Source organism: Annulohypoxylon maeteangense, assembly GCF_022496945.1.
Source record: "Annulohypoxylon maeteangense strain CBS 123835 unplaced genomic scaffold GGS22scaffold_2, whole genome shotgun sequence".
Classification (NCBI taxonomy): Eukaryota; Fungi; Ascomycota; class Sordariomycetes; order Xylariales; family Hypoxylaceae; genus Annulohypoxylon; species Annulohypoxylon maeteangense.
The window spans coordinates 940,481-959,445 of NW_025953249.1; the positions used below are offsets into that span (position 1 = coordinate 940,481).

General features: G+C 47.7%; 4 protein-coding genes across 4 annotated transcripts; 2 read left to right on the plus strand and 2 right to left on the minus strand.

The window, feature by feature from the left end:
* Positions 1-1,950: 1,950 nt before the first annotated feature.
* On the minus strand, positions 1,951-5,283 carry GGS22DRAFT_152475 (phosphatidylinositol 3 and 4-kinase-domain-containing protein). Its single transcript, XM_047959689.1, has 3 exons — positions 4,214-5,283; positions 3,372-4,151; positions 1,951-3,310 (listed from the first exon to the last, which is right to left on the minus strand). The coding sequence occupies exons 1-3, from the start codon at positions 4,870-4,872 to the stop codon at positions 2,416-2,418; spliced, it is 2,334 nt and encodes a 777-aa protein (XP_047822663.1). The 5' UTR covers positions 4,873-5,283; the 3' UTR covers positions 1,951-2,415.
* A 1,523-nt stretch (positions 5,284-6,806) lies between these two features.
* Positions 6,807-7,980, plus strand: GGS22DRAFT_63526 (uncharacterized protein). The gene has a single exon (XM_047967619.1). The coding sequence runs from the start codon at positions 6,991-6,993 to the stop codon at positions 7,477-7,479; it is 489 nt and encodes a 162-aa protein (XP_047822664.1). The 5' UTR covers positions 6,807-6,990; the 3' UTR covers positions 7,480-7,980.
* A 1,037-nt stretch (positions 7,981-9,017) lies between these two features.
* Positions 9,018-12,997, plus strand: GGS22DRAFT_63529 (SNF2 family N-terminal domain-containing protein). Its single transcript, XM_047967620.1, has 3 exons — positions 9,018-9,215; positions 9,375-9,830; positions 9,896-12,997. The coding sequence occupies exons 1-3, from the start codon at positions 9,191-9,193 to the stop codon at positions 12,718-12,720; spliced, it is 3,306 nt and encodes a 1,101-aa protein (XP_047822665.1). The 5' UTR covers positions 9,018-9,190; the 3' UTR covers positions 12,721-12,997.
* A 1,327-nt stretch (positions 12,998-14,324) lies between these two features.
* GGS22DRAFT_63548 (acyl-CoA desaturase 1) lies at positions 14,325-16,452 on the minus strand. The gene is made up of 2 exons (XM_047967621.1): positions 15,835-16,452; positions 14,325-15,775 (listed from the first exon to the last, which is right to left on the minus strand). Exons 1-2 carry the CDS (start codon positions 16,127-16,129, stop codon positions 14,637-14,639), a joined length of 1,434 nt encoding a protein of 477 aa, XP_047822666.1. The 5' UTR covers positions 16,130-16,452; the 3' UTR covers positions 14,325-14,636.
* Positions 16,453-18,965: the final 2,513 nt, after the last annotated feature.

Here is an 18,965-nt window from a genome sequence, read left to right on the forward strand (position 1 = left end):
TTTAGGTAGGTGGTCTTCTTCTCCCTTCCATACCCGCGGGATCCCTCCTCGTGTTTTTCTCTTCGTCTGTTTTTTTCTCTTGGGCCTTCGGTGTGTCAAGGAGGCGTCACTGGTGTCAGCCCATCCTTAATGGTCATTGACGTAGGTAAGGCAGATAGATGAGGTAGGTATGTATGTATGTATGGATGTATGTAGGTAGGGAGTATGCGTATGTATGTATGAATGTGGGAGCGCAGAGACATACATATTCCCGCGCTTCGTCGCTATCCAATGCGCGCTGGGTGTGCGATACCCAAGATATGTACGGCAGGGCAAGGCGAGACAGGGTCTAGGTGGCCCGACGGCGCGTCCTTCGGGCAGACCCCCAATCGCGGGCCGCCCGCGGCCTCGGTCGGGGGGGGGAAATGGGTTTTTTATTTGACGTGGGTGCTGGCCGCTATGGTGGGTTTTTTGGGGACTGCCCAGGTGGTTTTTTTTTGTTTAACCTTAGACTAGACTGCCCTGAAATACGACCTGTCATATATCACATCTCACCTTTCCTTTCTCTTCCTAGCTCGACCCTTTTCTTTTTTTCTTTCCTTTTTCGATTTCTTTTTTTATATGTACGTATGTACATATGTAGCTAAGTACGATGTACGAGGAAGACTCGTTTTTGGACTAATGGATATGGATATGGGTATGGGTAGGATGGGAATTGCTCGCTTCTCTCTCTCTTCTATACCCCCCCGGCGAATCCTTGCCGCCGCTCTTCCCTCTCCTTTGGAACCGCAGCGGGCTGCCGCTGAAGCTACTGCAAGTACCACACCCTTCTTTTCTTATCCGCGTATCCTGGCTTGGGTATGTAGCGCCTTTACTAGGTACCTACCTAGAAGGTTATCAGAATTGCTTTTTTTGTCTTGGGTTTCCTCAACGATTAACCTTTTTATTTGCTTTTTTTAATCAGTGAGATTTGTTTGAAACGAAGATATGATCTGTTTTCTTCATGTACGTTCCTTGTATTTGACGTATTACATACATATATCGTCATATTTAAATGGATATAAATGGATAATCCTCGTTTTTTCTCCATCCCTTCTTTTTCTTTCGAGGCTTGTGACTTGAAACGAAACCCCTTCCCTTCTTTCTTTCTTAGTAAGCTACCTAGTGACGACTTACATAGTACGATCCAATGTTCCATTTTGCCAAGTTGCTAGTTATGTACGTATGTAGATAGACATGTATGTATGTATGTATGTATGCGCCATTCGACCTCGCAGCCGCAGCCGCAATCGTACGGTATGATCGGGACGGCCCATTGGAGACGGTTGTCGAAACGAACACGCGGTGGGGGGGAAACGGGGAACGAGGAACGAGGGGTGAAAGCGAAATGCTACGCAGTACTACGACCCGCGTATGTAGGCGGAGAGAGGGAGAATAGTTTATGGGAGCTGGTTGTCATTGGTTCCCAGCCGGAGAGAAGGTAAAATAGCAACCCGCTCCAACACACGGCAACGTGACTTTGGGGGGGTGTTGGTTTGGAGTTTGGTTTGGTCTGGTTGGACTCGATTAGGAGTGGATTCTGTTTTCTCGGTGATAGGAGAAAACGACAAACAATGCGTGTTGGGACGATATTCTTTTTTTCTTCTCTTTTCGATTGTCGGTACCGCGAGATTACATGTCATATTATATTACGTATTACCTGACAGCCTCGTGGGATTGGGAGAGATGGGATTACCTAAGTATGTAAGTCAGCAATGCTAGGATTCGAATACGATACTTCGAGTATAATATTGCGAATGGAAGTCTATAATCGACTTAATCTTCACCTTTGGCATCCTATTAACTCGGTATCGACTCCTAAGATTACATACTTCACTACTACACATACACATGTGTAAGTGTAACCTTACCATGCACTGTTTAGAGCAAGATATGATCTCAAGACACTCTATCCATGTAAATGAGGGTCGGTTGGGTATGAATATGCGCCGTAAGTGTAATAGATTTCGTAACCTGCCATGCCTATGCCAATGCTGTGCTATCTGGTGTCTACTGTAGTTTGTTTTGTTGTACACTCGGTGAACCCAATTCCTTGAGCCGTCTACGTTAGTATCCATAGGCTATACAATTGAACGCAATTCAATACTCCCGCTTCCATGCCCTTCTTTTATTCATTACACGCACCTCGACTACCCACGTAGAATGTAGGATAGTGAGATGCTCTCGGTTGCTCTTCCTAGCCGACTCTTTTCTTCATCTTCTTTCGAGCAGCTCATACGATGTCACCTCGTCGTCGGTAGATCGGAGTCCAATCACCCCTCTCCTTTTTCTTCTATTTTTCTTTCTTTTCACTTCTCGCAACATTTTGCTGAGCTTTGAGACTAGCAACGCTCACTTGCCCATCAGCAGATAGAACCCATCACACATCATCCTCCATTAACACCAAGTAAACACCGGGTTTCTAGCCTTCACCGTCTCAAGCCTCTCCACAATCACTTTCCTCCTATTCCCATCCATCGTCTCCGCGGCCGCGTAGCCCAAATCTCCTTCAATATCTTCGTCGTCTTCGTCTCCTAGATACCCGTTTCCGTATAGTAGTTTAGCCGCGACATTTCCGTTGCGGGGCGTGTTCGTCGTCGTGGCCGAGTACCTACGCTCGCGGCGCGGCGAGTACATGTTGTTCATCTGTGCGCGGGCTGGACCCTGGTAACTGGACCTGGGGTTACGTGTGAGTTTCGGGCGGTTGGCGGCAGGCGCCTCGTTGATCGCGAGCGCGTCGAACAGGGTCTGGGGCGTGCCGTTGGGAGTAAGGGCCTCTGTGCGGTCCGGCGATTGGTCGTGGGGGCTTGCGAGCTCGAAGCGGCCAGGGTTCGGTAGGGGGCTAGAGAAACCAAGCAAGTCATCTACATTGGCGGGCGCTGAGGATGAGTTGGCTGCACCAATATCCATTTCCTCTTGTATCGTTCCGCGGGCAGCTTCGGCCCTGCGGCGGATGTCGGATGATGTAGCGCGCATAGGTACGGCCACTGGGACTTCGACCAGGTCGTCCCAGACGCATACCCTCGCACGTCGTGTAAGTTCCAGCGGACCGTGGTCTGGGGTTTTGAGCGTCTCGACGACGTTCCAGGCCTGCCCCTTCATTACTGCCATCTGGCGGGAGAACATCTTCTCTTGGAAATCCGGGTCGAGTTGGAAGACTTTGCGCAGTTCGAGCGATGTCTGGCTCCACCACTGCGTAGAAGTGAGAAGAGGGAGAAAATGGTCTCGGGTCTTCTGGGAGAAAGGCCGCCCAATAAGATCAACGGGGAGAAAGAGCCAACCGAAGGGGAAACTATACATAGTGAGTTTAGTAGGTCAAACAATAGTAGATATAGATGAGAGTGCTTTTTTACCTTCGCCATGCATCCGGATGCTTCCATGGCCATGACAGAGAATTGTCGATCGCTCCGATTGATATCTTAGGATCAGGCACCTTGCGTGTACCGGCTGCGTTCATGGGTTTTTGAGTCTTATAAGGATTAGGACTTCGGGATATACTCCTCGTCGGTAGTTCAACCGGCCTTGGGGCTTCCTCGTCTTCTTCTGGGATATCCATGTTAAGCTGTGGGGGTTCTGATGCGATTGAAACTGCTTGAGTTTCCCAGTCAACCTTAACCATCCAATTGTCGAGACCCCTATCCGTATTCCGCATGATGTAATCTAGAATCACGAGCTTTTCGAGTTGTTCCCGGAATGCCTGTTTTAGGGATTCGGTCCACATGAAATTATTCGGTCCAAGAGGCCTCTGCTCAGGCATGCCATTCTCATCCTCGCTCTCACTATCATCACTACGGGCCCGTCTACTAGAAGGCCGGCAGTTATCCGCCCATTTCCTTTGCTTGTGTCGGTGGGTGTCGTTTGTACGAAAGCTAGACCAATATTGATCCGGCCAGGGGTGTTCCCTCAGAAATACGTTGGCATCTTTGAACCCTTTAAGAAAAACTTGGAAACTTCCCGGCTTCGAGGGAAGAGGCTTCTTCTTCCTGTAAAAACTTCGCCGGTCCCAATATGGGTAATGGAATGACTTAGATGACAGATAGACAACGTCTGTATAAGGGACGATATGGGTACGAAGCTGGCAATCGAGGACGTACGCTGCTGCTTCGCTCACGTACGAGAGATTGGGGATTAGACTGAAGACAGGTTAGAAATTTGCTAGGCACGTAGCTTTGTCGCAAATGAGATAGATACTTACCATGCTCTACCAAAACAGCAAGGGAACAGATTCCTGTGAATCCATTTGTTCCACTTTGGATTTCCGGCGGCATACGGCTCCTCATCCTTTGGCTTGAAAACGCCGACGATCTTACCATCAGTATTCCGCGCAAAATAACTCCCCGAGCTCCCTTGAGTGATCATACTAGGATGCATGCCTTGGTCAATGGCATCGCGCACGCTCTCCACGATAGCTTCAAATTCATGCTTGGACATATCAGGCTCGGGCATAGTGGCAAGGGTCTCAGCTGTCGCGGGTCGTACACCCTCGGGAGGTTGAAAGACGCTGTAATGAATCTCAAGACGCTCTTCTTCGCCGGGGGAACCCTTTCCTTTCCCCCTTTTGAATTTAGAAGCGATTTCGTCTGCCCATCGTTCCAAGCGTGCGTTGATAGCCTTCAGGTCAACACCAGAATTACTCCGCATTCGTTTCGGCCGGTACTTTGGTTTCGGGACAGCTTTGGGCGAGGTCATGCCCGAGTGAGGTCTCGGTTGGTTGATGGGTGCAAATCGTGGAGCTGATTGAGGCTGGAGAGAAGCGGAACTCTGAGCGAGGATGTCATCATCGGATTCATCGCTGAACTGGTCGGCTTGAGCGAGACGTTCATAGCCTGTGGTAGCAGGCCGACTTCGAGGCATATTTCCGACGGCGGTTGTGTATGACGAGGGAGGGATTAGTTGGTGTTGGTATCAGTGTTGGTATCGATGTCAGTGTCGATGTCGATGTCGGTGTCGGTGTTGGCGATGGATGGAATTAGGTACTGGGTTTACATTCTATCACGGTTGTCACGGATCGCGGATCGCGGTTCAGGCTGTCAAAACCTAAGTCTAAAATTGTTTGGTCGTGCTTTGATCCTCCCCCTGTCTCGTATTTAATAAGTCCTAGCTAATGCCGAACGTGAATAATTTCCAATCGTGGGTCAAAGAATGGAAATAATAGCGGAGTAAAAGAGAGACTAAAAAAATAAAACATCAAATACTAGGCACTTGAAGCAAAGAAGTGAAGGATGATTGAACGTTTTCCTCTCATGTTATGTGAGTTGTAAGTTGATAGGATCTTCTAATTGAAGGTGTTGAAACACGTCACGTCAATAGGGTCGTATTGGTACCTATGTAGAGTGTTATAGGGGGAATATGCAACTCTACCGATTTATTTAGCTAGTACCTAGTGCTATGTAAGGTTCCCGGGTCCCTACGGGTAGCTCCACATTAACCCAATCCATCGTACCTACCTCAATTAATCGAAAGATCTTGATACTTGTCATGCTATAGCATTATAATAATCCTAATTTATGTAAATCCTAATCTATGTACTACGTAGCTGCCTACTAGTAGTATATTTATCTTATAGATATCTTAATTTTGATAACTTACAACTTTCGTCGATTCGTATAGGTAATCTACTAACTACTAGGTAAGTACTAGGTAAGCAGTTAAGAACACAATCCCCATACGAAATCCACCACAAATGTCGGGTTATATCGAAATTCCTACGTCGCCAAGGCCCCGTTTTGCGTTCTTAGAACCGGGACAAGTACGCATATGTACTTGACCTACCTAGGTTAAATGCCATCGCCCCCGCCCTATCGGAGGCTTCCGCCAGTTATTGGATCACCACATCTAATAGACACCGTCTCATACGAAACTAGGCAACCTAAACATGAACCGACTCATCAATGAAAAGAGAAACACATACATATATATTATTCCTAAATACCTCACAAGAACGACCACGACAACGCCGTCCTTCGTGGAATCGATCCTAGGTAATCCCTCGAATCATATATTTTCGATATTAGGAGATCGTCTCCAATCGATCCAATGAAACTGCCGTCACGCGATCCCATACATAATCCCAACCCAACCGCTTCTCAATAGGCTGGACTACCCGAGTCATCTGCAGCCAGAGTTGTACCAGAGCTATACCAGAACTCACACGCTTATCGAACCATCTTAAGAACCATTGCCAACATAGGCCAACATAGTATAACATAGTCCGAGCTTAGAAACTCTCGATTCCAAGCCAGCATATTACCGTCCCTCTCTAGGCTCCAGCTTGTCTCTCCGTTGTCCAGATTACCAGAGAAAAAGGGAGAGGCTCAGCTAATGGTGTCCACACAATCCTAAACAGAGTTTCTCTTGCATCGACACAGAGTTTACGTCAGTTGCCTTAGCTGGTTGTCCAATCGTATCTTACCCATCAGTCTAGAGATAAACCAATCCAAGACGATCTGATACGAAGATCCCCAGGAGTGAACGTCGATCCCAACCCTGCCAATTGGTTCTGTAGCTTAGACGGGCAAGTCTCGTTGATCCCTCGTCTTTTCACTCTGGTTTCCACTTTGGGGTTCCTGGGAAAGTTCTGGGGAGCTCTGCTTGGCTTCTCCATGCCGACTTGACCGACGTGATCCAGCCTGCCAGCTTACCTTTTCCGCATGTTTCTTACCCAGAGAGCCAGACTATTTCATCCTTAATCCCTCCACTGCCCCTCGGTCCTTGCATTCTTTCCAAGAACTCGAACCACTCCACCGTGCTGGTCAGTGTGATAAATTAGCTGATATATCTTCCATCCGGCCACCTGATTCGTTCTACAAACTGCAAACTACCTCACCACTGACGCTCTCCAATCATCTATTACATCCAATACTTGCTCTTTGGTAATTCTCTATAGCTAAAATACGGCGCTATCAAAAGAATTTCAGGCGAAGCAGTGTTCAAACTAGTCAGCTTCGCCAAACAATTGCTACCAACCTCAAGATGGCTGTTCAAGCAGTAGCAAATGATGGTTTTATCGATATCACCATTACGACGTTTTCGTCACCGGAACCTGATAGTCGAGGACGAAAACGACGGCGCAGTCCGCCAGAAACATTAGCAATTACAACAAACCGACTGCCATCGACAGATTCTACAACTTTCCGAGGGCGATGCAGACATAGGTCATCTTCAAGGCTTGATGTGTCACGAAACACATCAAGACTTAGAAGTGGCTCGTTATCACCCATTCGCAGGAAATTGATCCGTGCTATCCAACTAAATCGCCACAGAAGTCAGTCACCATCCAGGTCTCGTTCATTGAACGGCCAAGACTCTTCGAAGCGAAGGCGGCAAAGGACGAAAAGCCGAAGCCGCGACCACGAAGGCGAATCAAAGAAGACTGGTGAACCTATTGTGACTTCGTTTCTTCGTCATGAGATCGTGGTCCGCAACGATGGCCCATCCCAGAAGGCGAAGCAGGACGGATAACTTGACCGAAGCTCGAAAGCTGGGTCTTCAAGTATACAAACCCAATAGCGGTTTCCAGCCGAGCGAGACGTAGTACGAAAATGATGATATGATGTCGTACTGGAATACAGTCGTCAAGACTTGTACAACAAACGCATCACCAGCTGACTCGCAGAGCCGAGTTAAGGATGATGATATCGAATATTACGCTATCACGAAGATGATGGAATTAGTTACGGGCAGATGAAAGCCCATGTTATTTATCACGGGAAAAATAGTATGTTGGAATAATGCTTTATAAGTAAAAAGGGATGGGAAAGAAAATGCAAAATTCGGTAAAATAATAAAGAAATAAGGACGAAAACTCAAGCTGGGAACGGGATAGTATTGTATTTTTAAGTTACTATGTAAGGGTATTAGCAATCGTCAACTTATCAACTTCAGCAATATAGTTGATTAAAGCATCGGAACTTTGTAAGTTGTTGCGATGGCCAGGGCGTCTACCCGGTACCTAATATAGAGAGTCTGGGGAGAGCAAAGCAAACCAGGCAAGAGCAAACTTGGATTGGATCCATCTGCCAAGGAGAAGGGACCCCGAATAAGTAGAGGCAAGAGGACCCCACGCCGACGATGCTTGCATCTGCATCAGCTTAAATTGGGGACATTCAGATCTGCGGGGCACGTGGCCATGGAAGCACAAAAAAAGTGAGTAGATACTGCCAGACTGCATAGTAGAAAAACTGAATGTGGGCTTCAGCTGGTCAGCAGACCAATCAAGCATTTGTCACTATCAATTCTGATTTGCGACAGCATCAGCCCGCCCAGCCCGTCAAGGCAGTCACTCCCTTTAAGCTGCATCTTGGGCGGACGTGGTGGGACGCGGTGGACATGGTAGGGGTATATGGGGGCGGGGTGTGGGAACCTTGAAAGCTACACCTATCGGCTGCTAACCCTATCTACATGTTGAAAGGCTCTTTCTCTTTGACTTTTTTACATGTGTGTGTGGAATGATGCGTGTATGTTGAATGTATTGATACATTTATATAATATGTGACTACTTGTATGATCAGGAATGATCGATACATCTGATACATAAAATGTACTTACCTATCCATACTTTGCTAAATATTTTAGGTAGGTGCCAAGGGTAGGCACCAAGGTAGGCGCTATCCTCTCACGTCAACCTAAATGCGTCCCGAAGTGTTCCTAGTTAAAGCATCGAACCAACCAACCAACTTCTTCTATCTTGGAATTTCAGAAGCTTGACTGTCACATCCACTCACATACTGCACCTTACTGCAACTATCTCACCCTACCTGGTACCTAACGTTGTCCTCGTGACGACGTTGACTATTGAGATTTTTTTTAGTCTTGTTTCTTTTTGAGCTTGATTTTTTTATTATCTCAAGCCTTACCTTCTCGAAGATACCGAAGTTACCCCTCTAACCTCCGACCTCGTTGCGCGTTCCCATTTTCGCCTTTCATATTTTTAACATCAGCAATCAATAGTCAACCGTCAACATTTTCCTTGTTGGCATCCAAAAGCAAAGAAAAGCAGTGATAGCCTTGCCGATGCCCACCCAACACCGGCGCATCCAATTTATTCCGACGCGCATCCTTCTCTTTGTCATGAACCCTTAACACTTCTGCCGAACGCCTTAACGCCTTGACGCTGCGAACTCTGCATGTATCCGTGCTTCTTCGGTGGTAACAGGCCATAAAGCCAGACAATATGGCTTCAAACAATCATCCACAGGGTAATTGCCCTTCTTCTAACTTTTCTAGTACATCTTCCCCAGCCTCACCAGCAAGAAGTCAGCATGGCGTGCCTGAATCAACCCAACTACGAGATACCAAAAAATACTCCCTCACACAAGAGTCTCATGACGATGCTAACATATCATTCACCGATGAAGCCTCCATACAGAACGGATCCTCGAGACTCAATTTGAACCCAGCTCTCCTACTTAACCCCAAAGGCTATGCAGCCCCGTCTCCATCTCTACGTCAAAATGTCCCCAATCGGACTTTTAGCGGCTCGACAAACCCGACCGACGTTGAGTTTCAGTTCTCCAACCCGCAAGATGGCTTTGCCAACACTAGCCAATATACGTACACAAATGGACAAGCCTTACCTCAGTCGCACGATTTTGACGGTATGCTTGATCGAATAAACAATGTCGAACAACGTACGTTTGCGCCTCAGTCCAAACGCCGAAGACTCGAATCCGAAGAGAGTACCAACCCAATGCACGGATTTGGAAGTGGCGGTGGCGGCGATATTGGACAGTATATTCAGGAGAACCGACAAACGGCAGCCAACCACCAGCTCCCATCTAATCGCGTCGAGACCGTAGACCTTACCGATGCCAGTGAGTTATTTTACCTGATTTAGCTAAGTAGCTAAGTACATGGGCCCGTAGCTAATATCTCGTAGACGAAGAGAACGATCTGATAATAGTACAGTCTGCCAAGGAAGAGGAAGTCTGCTACGGCATGATTCTACACGCAAGGCTGAATTGTCACGTTGTTCCAAGGCCAAAGTCCGGCGCTATCTCCCTTATGCCAACCTACTGGCCTCAAGTAAAGATCTTGCTCAAAAGAAAATTAGGTGAGGCAACTAATACGATTCACGGCTGTGATTATACGCGCCAAATTGTTGGAACCGTCGACTCTGTCACCTCGTCCGGCCTCGCGGCACTACTGGATTCTCGCCTGGAGCTTAGGACCGACTGCAGAATACCTACAAGAATGAAGCAGATGGGAGAAGAGGAAGGACGGGCTACGTCGATAAGTTACACTCTAGATCTAATGCTTTATGGCCCTCGCAAGAGCGGAAAAACTGTAGCTAGACATCTCGCCCAGAGGAACATCTGGCTCCGTAACCCCCCGAGAGTCGAACCTGGTATCAAATATGAGAACCCGCAGCTTATCGCCGAGGGATCCAGGCCGCCGTCGGTGCTTAAGGAGCCCCCCAGGCCCGTTCCCATGGCTGTAGCACCCTCGGCAGTTCGTAATGTCGAGGAAATCCGCTCTGAGGTTATGGGAGTATTCGACTCGCTTACTAAGAGTGAGGAACTTCCCGAGATGGAGCCCGGTCCCCGAGTGCAGACGGAACTTCTCAAGCATCAAAAACAGGGGCTTTACTTCATGACAACCAAGGAAAAGCCCCGCCAGTTCGGCAACGATGGCAAGATTGCAGATTCTTTTTGGCAAATTCGTCACGGAAATAATGGTCAAAAAATATACTACAACGTGATTACAGGACATTCACAACGTGAACCTCCCCCGGAAACACTCGGTGGCATTCTTGCGGATATGATGGGTCTCGGGAAGACCCTGAGCATTTTATCTCTCGTCGCAAGTTCTCTCGATCAAGCTGAACAGTGGTCAGCTCTCTCACCTGTCCAACCTCAGGTTCCTCCTATGCCTAAGAAGAAGGCTAGTTCTTCAGGGCAATTTGATGTGCCCACACCCCAACCACTAGCCTTAACCGAACTGACGCAGAACGGCAAAGCAACACTCCTAATCTGCCCTCTTAGCACGGTAGCCAACTGGGAAGAACAAATCAAAGCTCACATCAAGCCCGGCCAGCTGTCGTATTACATCTACCATGGGTCTAATCGTATCAAAGATCCCAAGATTCTTGCCAAATTCGACCTTGTTCTAACCACCTATGGATCCGTTGCCAGTGAGGTGCAAGCACGTAACAAAGGCAGACCCAGCCCATGTCCCCTCGAAGAGGTTGGGTGGTTTCGTGTAGTCCTCGACGAGGCTCATATGATACGGGAGCAGAACACTTTACAATTTAAAGCCATATGTCGTCTACAGGCCAATCGCCGCTGGGCCGTTACTGGTACTCCCGTTCAAAACAAGTTAGACGATCTTGCGGCATTACTCGCCTTCCTGCGCCTGAAGCCGTTTGATGACAGGACCAAGTTCACGCAGTATATCACAGCTCCGTTCAAAGTCTGTGATCCCGAGATCGTGCCTAAACTTCGAGTTCTAGTAGACAGTGTTACCCTTCGACGATTGAAGGATAAGATTGATCTTCCTCCCAGAAAGGATGAGATAGTGAGGCTGGATTTCTCTCCTTCTGAACGCAAACTCTACCAGTCGTTTGAGAAGAATGCGCAAGAAAAGGTCCAGGTCTTTGCACAAGGCAGAGAGAAGATGGTTGGCGGTAGGACTTATATTCATATTCTCCAATCTATTCTCAGGTTGCGTCTCATCTCTGCTCATGGCAAAGATCTCCTCAGCGACGAGGATTTGGAGGCGGTGCAGGGCATGACAGAAGATTCCGCCATCAACCTTGATACCGACGAGGATGATGAGAAACCGGAAGTGGCAGAAGCAAAGGCTTACAGGGTTTTTGCGCTAATGCAGGAGACCAACAATGATGTCTGTCTATCCTGCTCACGCAAGGTCAGCTCCAACGACAATGCAGATATTGCATCAGAGCGTGAAGAGGATATCATTGGATACATGACTGCCTGTTTTCACCTTCTCTGTCCCAATTGCATCAAGAATTGGGTAGAGGAAGTAGGGAACCATGGATCGGGCACATGTCCTGTCTGTCAAATTCACGTTCGCTTCTCCCATAACGAAATCCGTAGAAGCAAGACGGAGGTCGAGCACGAAGGACATGATCATGCTCATAAATCCGAGGGCAAAAGCCGAACTAGAGAAAGTTATTCCGATTACTCCGGTCCCCACACGAAGACCCGTGCTCTAGTTGAGGAGCTGCTCAAGTCCAAAGCCGATAGCGAAGCTGAACCCGATGAGCTTCCTTACAAATCAGTAGTATTCTCTGCGTGGACGTCTCATCTTGACTTAATCCAAATCGCACTAGACGATGTGGGTATTAAATACGTTCGCCTTGACGGGAAGATGAGTCGAACGGCTAGAACGGCTGCGATGACGGATTTTCGGGAAGATAGGTCAGTGCACGTCATACTGGTGTCGCTCATGGCCGGTGGTCTAGGCCTCAATCTCACGGCAGGAAATTCTGTCTACGTAATGGAGCCACAGTACAATCCAGCGGCAGAAGCACAAGCTGTCGATCGCGTGCATCGACTCGGACAAAGGAGACCCGTTCGCACTGTTAGATTTATCATGCAAGGTAGCATCGAAGAGAAGATGCTGGAGCTCCAAGAGAAAAAGAAGAAGCTCGCAAGTCTCAGCATGGATAGAAACCGGGTTATGGATAAGTCAGAAGCGGCGAAGCAAAAGCTCATGGACCTGCGCAGTCTCTTTAAATGAGCGCCGCGTTCTTACAGCGCCCCTACGCCTAATAATTATCGACAGGTTCTTCATCACGGCGTTTCGGTCTGCGAGCAAGAAGGTAAAGGGAGGATAATGATTTTATGTTGCATTTGCGTGGGCGTTACGGTTGCATTTCTGATGCCTAAATACACTTGCTGGCGAGCAGGTCATCGGCGTTCCTATATCCATGGGGTTAGAGGATTAGTCTTCACACCTGGATACAAAGACGAGAAATCTCGCGAGACGGCATAACGGACAGGATAGGGAGGGGTTCTTTAAACCACTTGTTTCTGGCATAGAGCACCCGTCGGTTGGTGACTAACTGGGTCGAAGTAGTTGCTGTACGCCGTGTTCCTTTTTTCCGATCACGCTATCATGATATCTACTTCACTCGATACCAACCCGACGATTTCATCCCGATAATGGGTTTTTTTCTTCGTCCTACTCTTCGGATGAATCGAACGAATTGCATGAATTGATATTAGCTACGTACATCTCACGCGATAATACCTGATCACGTGCGATCATTTTCTTCTTTTTTTCTCTACTTCTACTCCGGACGGTTGCGTAGGTAGGTAGTAAGTAGCGAGTCTCGATATGCAGGAGGAGGTACGGTTCTAGGTATCTCTACCACGAACGAATTTACGGAAATGGAAATGATGTGGCTCTGGTTCGTGATGTCATCGTGATGGTACATATATACATACAGTGTCAAATTCGCTGCTCCGTATACCCGTCCTGCCGTTCTCTCTATTAATCCTAGCCTTGCCGATTACCTATACATATATACATATATACATGGCGGTAGGGGTAGATGAGGAGAGGCAGGTACCTGCGTAATAGCGTGGTAGTGTGCATGTCTAGCTAGCTCACCCGTTGGGGATGGGGAGAGGAGTACCTACCGAGAAATTTGAACGAACCCCAGCAAGGGTAGGTTAGGTTAGGGTAGTGGTTTGGTAGATCGATCGCTGGTAGGTAAGGTAAGGTAAGTGGCCATCGGCTCCCAACTCCACCCTCCATCTGTCCATGGATGTATGTAAGGCTGGCTTGACGGCCAAGTGGCAGGCTGTAAGGGTTTTTGTTTTGGGTGTGCTGCTCGGCGTATTGCTCGGGGATAGAGTCTGCGCTCGGTAAGAGTTGTGTGTGTTGTTGGTTGTAATGTAAGTTGTGAGGTGTAGGTAGGGGATACGATATATACGAGCCGAGGTACGTAGGGGTGTTGATATATATGGCGAAATCACATGGCTTGCTGTCGGGTATGGGTAGGGTTATCTATATAGCGATAGGCAGGTGCTTGACAAGAAGAAGTCTATCTAATTGAGAGTTGGGAAGAGGAGGATAATTGATAGGTATTAGGCAGGTACCTATGTAATGTTTGCTTCGTTTTTCCAAATAAGAGTTTGATGATGGCATGAAACAAAAAATTAATCTGATAAATACCAGGTAGTTCAGGCTAGGTAGCGTCATCCCTATTTAGATGGTAAGGTCTATTCCACCAGAGTACTCAGTATGCCTCAGATCTCTCGCAATGGAAAGCAGCCTTGTCTACAATGCAGGCACAAGAAACTAGACAATTTACAGATCACAAAATAAGTCATCAGTTAGGAAGAATCAATCTGAAATTTGATTTCTGCTAGTCGATACTTGTCTCGTAGCATTCAACGTTCAGTCTTTCGTAAGTGATACGCCAACGCCCACCATTATGTGAGCCTTCCCATTCACCAATTTCCCATAAACGCCGGAGGACGAGTTGCCTCAACATGCTGTAGCTGTGCCCCGCGGCTTTTTATGTACATAATTTCTTCATCAATCCATTCATTCTTAGAGTCACAAGACGTCGCGACGTTGTGACAATCCCATTATTATCCCCCGAATTATCTCTATGCCGATCTCAATACTAGAGAAATTCAAGCCTACGCCGCATTGGCGCTGGCAAGGGGCTGAGCGATTCTCGTAACTTGGTCGCCGGCACGAACGATTCGCTGGCCGGATGAGTCGGTAACGAAGGCACCGTCTTTGTTGTTCTCCATGTGGGATCGCTTCCAGATTTCGACTTCGCAACCTCCTCGGAGAACACCGACACGCATGGTAGACAGAAGATTGTGAGCGGCGTTGGAGTGGTCGTATACTCCACCGTTGAAGATAGCAGTGGCATCCTTTCCGATAGCCGAAGAGATGAGGGCTTTGCCACCAGGGTGGTCCTTGATGAAATCGGTCACATCGTGAATGACACCGGCAACAGCGACGAGGCCCCTGCCATTCTTGGCTTCGGAAACGTAGTCATCCCAGTCAATGACAGGTAATTGTTCAAGAGGAACACCCCAGTCGAGCTTAGAGCGCTTCTGGTCGAGCTTCTTCTGTAGTTGCTGGAGACGACCCTTCTCGATCTCGTTCTGTCGGAATTGCTTGAGGTCGTATGCGAGTCCAAGTTGCTTCCAGATCCAGATGCTCCACTTGGTAGGGTCATACTGCCACCACTCAATACCGTTGCGGTAGTCGGAGGGGAATTCGTGGTGGAAGTTGTGGTATCCTTCACCAAGGGTGACGAGAGCGGTGATAACGTGGTCTCGAGGGGAGTTACGGTCATCGAAGGGCTGGTCGCCGAGCCAGTGAGCGAGAGAGTTGACACAGAAAGTAGCCTGCTGGACGAAGCAGATTCGGAGAATGCCCGCGTAGACGAAACCACCCCACCAGTCATTCCAGCCAAGACCGCAAACAAGAGTGGGGACGATGAGAGCCATGGTAAGCACACACTTGATGTAGTGGGTGTGCTGGAAGACGACAACGGGATCATCGTTCAGATCGGAGATGTCGGTTCGGCCGATACGCTTGGGGTTCTGCTTCATTACCATCCAGCCAATGTGAGAGTACAGAAGACCCTTTCGAACGGAGTAGGGGTCCTTCTCGGTATCGGTGTAGCGGTGGTGAGCACGGTGATCTCTCGACCACCATCGGATGGAACCCTCAACGGCGGCAGCTCCGCAAGCAGCTAGATAGATCTTGATGGGGAGCGACGCCTTGAAGCAGCTGTGAGCCCAAAGTCGGTGGTAACCTATCCTGTATGTTAGATTTACAACATTCCGTGAGTTAGAAACCCGGGACAAAACATACCGGCTGTTATACCGAGACCGGCATTGAAGTAATAGATGACTGAGAAGACGGCGGTCTTCCAGTAAAGGGGAGTCCAGTATGTGCTGATCATACCGATAAGAGGGATGAAGATGATGAAGGTGGTGTTAAGCCAGTTAACATGTTTGTACCAGTTACCCCAGGTAATGGGGAATTCGGTGATGTGTGGCTTTTTCAAGTCATACTTGCTCGACCGGAGTGGCTTGTAATCTTTGGTGCCATCAGGAAAAGCCGAGGCGGCGACGGGCCCGGAGGCGCTCGTCGAGTCGGAGGCCATGCTGCAAATCAACAGACCTTTAAGACCGAAGAAGGTGGATGGGAAAAGGAAAAGGGACGGAGTATACCAGCAAGGCCTTATCGACAAAAGGCACTTGGGTTTGGCGAACGATGAGGTTGAAGAGGAAAAGAATATGAAGGAGGTAGTATGGCCAACTTGAGGGAGATATATTTATTATTTTTTTGGCGGGAGGAATGAAAAGGGCTATGGTATGTATTATGCAGTAGAAGTGGGTATGGGGACGATTGGGTGGGACATATAACCCTGCTGCGATTCTTGCGTCCCTGCGTCCGGGTGGGCGGGTGGCGGGATTGGGAAGGTATACTTGATGTATTTCAAGCTCCAATCAAGCTCGGTCTAAACGTGTCTAAACGTAAGAGTTGGTAAGAGTCGATTATCGTTTCGGTACCTGTGTTGGTACTAAAGAACGACTTAAACCCCAACTCGTCTCGAACCTGTCTTTGACCTTAAAGCGGTGTACTTCTCTGGCGGGAAGCCTCTTTTAGTCCTGCAAGTGTATTTTGTTGTATGTTATAATTGTTGATAGATGACGTTTCGACTAAAACGTTTGATAGTCGGTCGATGATTTGCCCAACTGTTAAGCAAAATGCTCCTTTTTCCCTTACAGCGTAATTACAGTATCAACTTAGTGGAAAGTAATCACCACTCTTAGAATTACGAAAATGGTGGAAACCGGCAATCCAGAACCGAGGATAATACCAGATGATAATAACAGATGACGACCAAGCAGCCAAGTTAGGGAATCATGGTTCTTAGAATCCTGCTTGTTGCTTGGACCTGATAGGACCCTGTGATACTGTACCTTGAAATGCTGGGGTTGATGGTGTGTGGTGGGAAAGGGAAAAAGAAGAAAAGCTCCAGGGCTGTTTCAATTCTACTACGGCAATGATAGGTACTAGGACCTAGTTATGTGACTGCTGTGCTATTGCAGTGTGTGTATTGTACCTACTATGTACATGTGTACCAGGTAGATAAAGCTGACACATGCGCGTGGGGCGATAAAAATGCAACTGTGTGACCTACCAAGTACCTGACAGATGCGACTGCCTACAGAAATGACCTCCGGGGCTTTCTTTTAGCAAATAACGAGCAGGAAACTCATTCTGTACATCCTTCGATGTTGTCTGAAATTTTGTTGAATTGTTGGGGAAGTGCTATGGTGGCGGTTTCGAAGCCGCAAGTGCGACCACCAATCAGAATTCATGCATATTCAAGGGTATTTCCGCTTTAGGAATTGTTAAACAGGCCATCATTCCTCACCTGGAGTATCTCCGTATTTGATCGGTAAATCTGTACCTAGTATTACCTAACTGGCCAGCTGTACCTTCGTCCCCAAAACGTTACTAAGAAATGACCCCTTCAAAACAAGATTTCTTCAGGGCCAATTGAGACAGCCACATTCATAATTCGAATCTAGCCTCGGCGCACACCGATGAGTCTCATCGCTACAACCTCCACGCTGCAGACTCGTGAAGTACAAGTCATACGGCAAGCTACATTCGGTATTTGCGTATGAATAGGTAAGAGGGTGATACTTTGCCCTTGCATGAACCTAGTTCTTACGTGTGGTGGCACAAAAAAAAAACTTCGACGTAAGCTCCAGGGCTCTTCAGCCCCCTCCATATAAGGCTACGGCATCCATCGCTCCCATCCTACTCATCCTCTCAGAACCACACTCCATTTGACAGCAGAGCTTGTTTTCGATAGCTCGGGCACATGAAATAGTCTTTAGGTATCAACGCCCGCTATGATGTCGCAAGGCTAGACAGACCGAGGCAAGTTTTTCTTCAAGATGAATCAGATAAGAGATGCCGATGCCGAATTCAGATCCGGATAGCGTTTTCCTTTACAGATGCGTTCTCCACATTATCTTCATCCCTGCCTGTCCTTCCTCCCCCAACAAACGGAATAGAAAATCTCTCATCTATCATTGGTCTAGCTGTGGGGCTTCGGGAAGGAGGAGAACTTGAAACTGCCCTATGAGCGGCTAGGTTCATTGTCAGAGTCTCCACATCTTCTAGAACAACCTTAAACGCTGTACAAGGGTGTTTGATTGGATTGAACAAAAAGGGTGCCACTCCGCGCCATGCGCCCCATATCCTAGATCGTGCTGAGCCTCTTTTCTTTGACCTCGATTTCATCTCATGAATGTTAAATCACTAGCTTATGCTGCGTTCAAGTTAATAATTGTCGTTTTCTATCCCATAACTGACCAAGTCAACACTAGGCCCTCGAATCTAGACGTAATCAAATCCGCCCTATACCTTCGATCTCAGTGTAGATGCAAGCCTCTCGCTAAAGAGTATAGTAATCCATAGTAATAGACGTCTTCTCGGCGCTCTATCGCGTATGCCTCTATTCTCGTAATACATATCTAATGATTATCAATAGATAGCCGACAAGTTTCAAGGCTGAAATATAATTCGTTATATGCAATAAGCATAAACACATCAAACGGAAAAATAAAAGGAGCCGATCCACTAGTCAAGATGGCTATAGGCTCGCAAACAAGCACCTTATACCAAACCATACATGGGCAGTACTGTGAGATATTAGTCAAAACAGCGGCTGTAACTCCAAAAGCCCGAATCTGCAGATACCGCTTAGTCATCCCACACAAAGTCTACTCCTAAATAAGGATGGAAGCCAGACGAACTACTAGATACCACTCACCAATAGCATACCTATATAGCAAAAGCCATGAAGGTGAGAAGCCACCACAAAATTCTACACGATAACACCAAAATCTCTCCCAGAGACATGCATGCCCGATCGGCCGATACCTAGGTCCTAGACAGTATGTCGAGTAGAAGCC

What these genes read in the sequence shown, in the direction of transcription:
- GGS22DRAFT_152475 (XM_047959689.1), bottom strand. Translation starts at nt 4,872, where the DNA reads ATGCCTCGAAGTCGGCCTGCTACCACAGGCTATGAACGTCTCGCTCAA. An exon ending in TGCTGTTTTGGTAGAGCATG is followed by an intron (nt 4,152 to 4,213) that starts GTAAGTATCTAT and finishes ACCTGTCTTCAG; the next exon opens with TCTAATCCCCAATCTCTCGT. An exon ending in CATCCGGATGCATGGCGAAG is followed by an intron (nt 3,311 to 3,371) that starts GTAAAAAAGCAC and finishes CACTATGTATAG; the next exon opens with TTTCCCCTTCGGTTGGCTCT.
- GGS22DRAFT_63526 (XM_047967619.1), top strand. Translation starts at nt 6,991, where the DNA reads ATGGCTGTTCAAGCAGTAGCAAATGATGGTTTTATCGATATCACCATT.
- GGS22DRAFT_63529 (XM_047967620.1), top strand. Translation starts at nt 9,191, where the DNA reads ATGGCTTCAAACAATCATCCACAGG. An exon ending in TTCAAACAATCATCCACAGG is followed by an intron (nt 9,216 to 9,374) that starts GTAATTGCCCTT and finishes TCACCGATGAAG; the next exon opens with CCTCCATACAGAACGGATCC. An exon ending in CGTAGACCTTACCGATGCCA is followed by an intron (nt 9,831 to 9,895) that starts GTGAGTTATTTT and finishes AATATCTCGTAG; the next exon opens with ACGAAGAGAACGATCTGATA.
- GGS22DRAFT_63548 (XM_047967621.1), bottom strand. Translation starts at nt 16,129, where the DNA reads ATGGCCTCCGACTCGACGAGCGCCTCCGGGCCCGTCGCCGCCTCGGCT. An exon ending in CGGTCTCGGTATAACAGCCG is followed by an intron (nt 15,776 to 15,834) that starts GTATGTTTTGTC and finishes CATACAGGATAG; the next exon opens with GTTACCACCGACTTTGGGCT.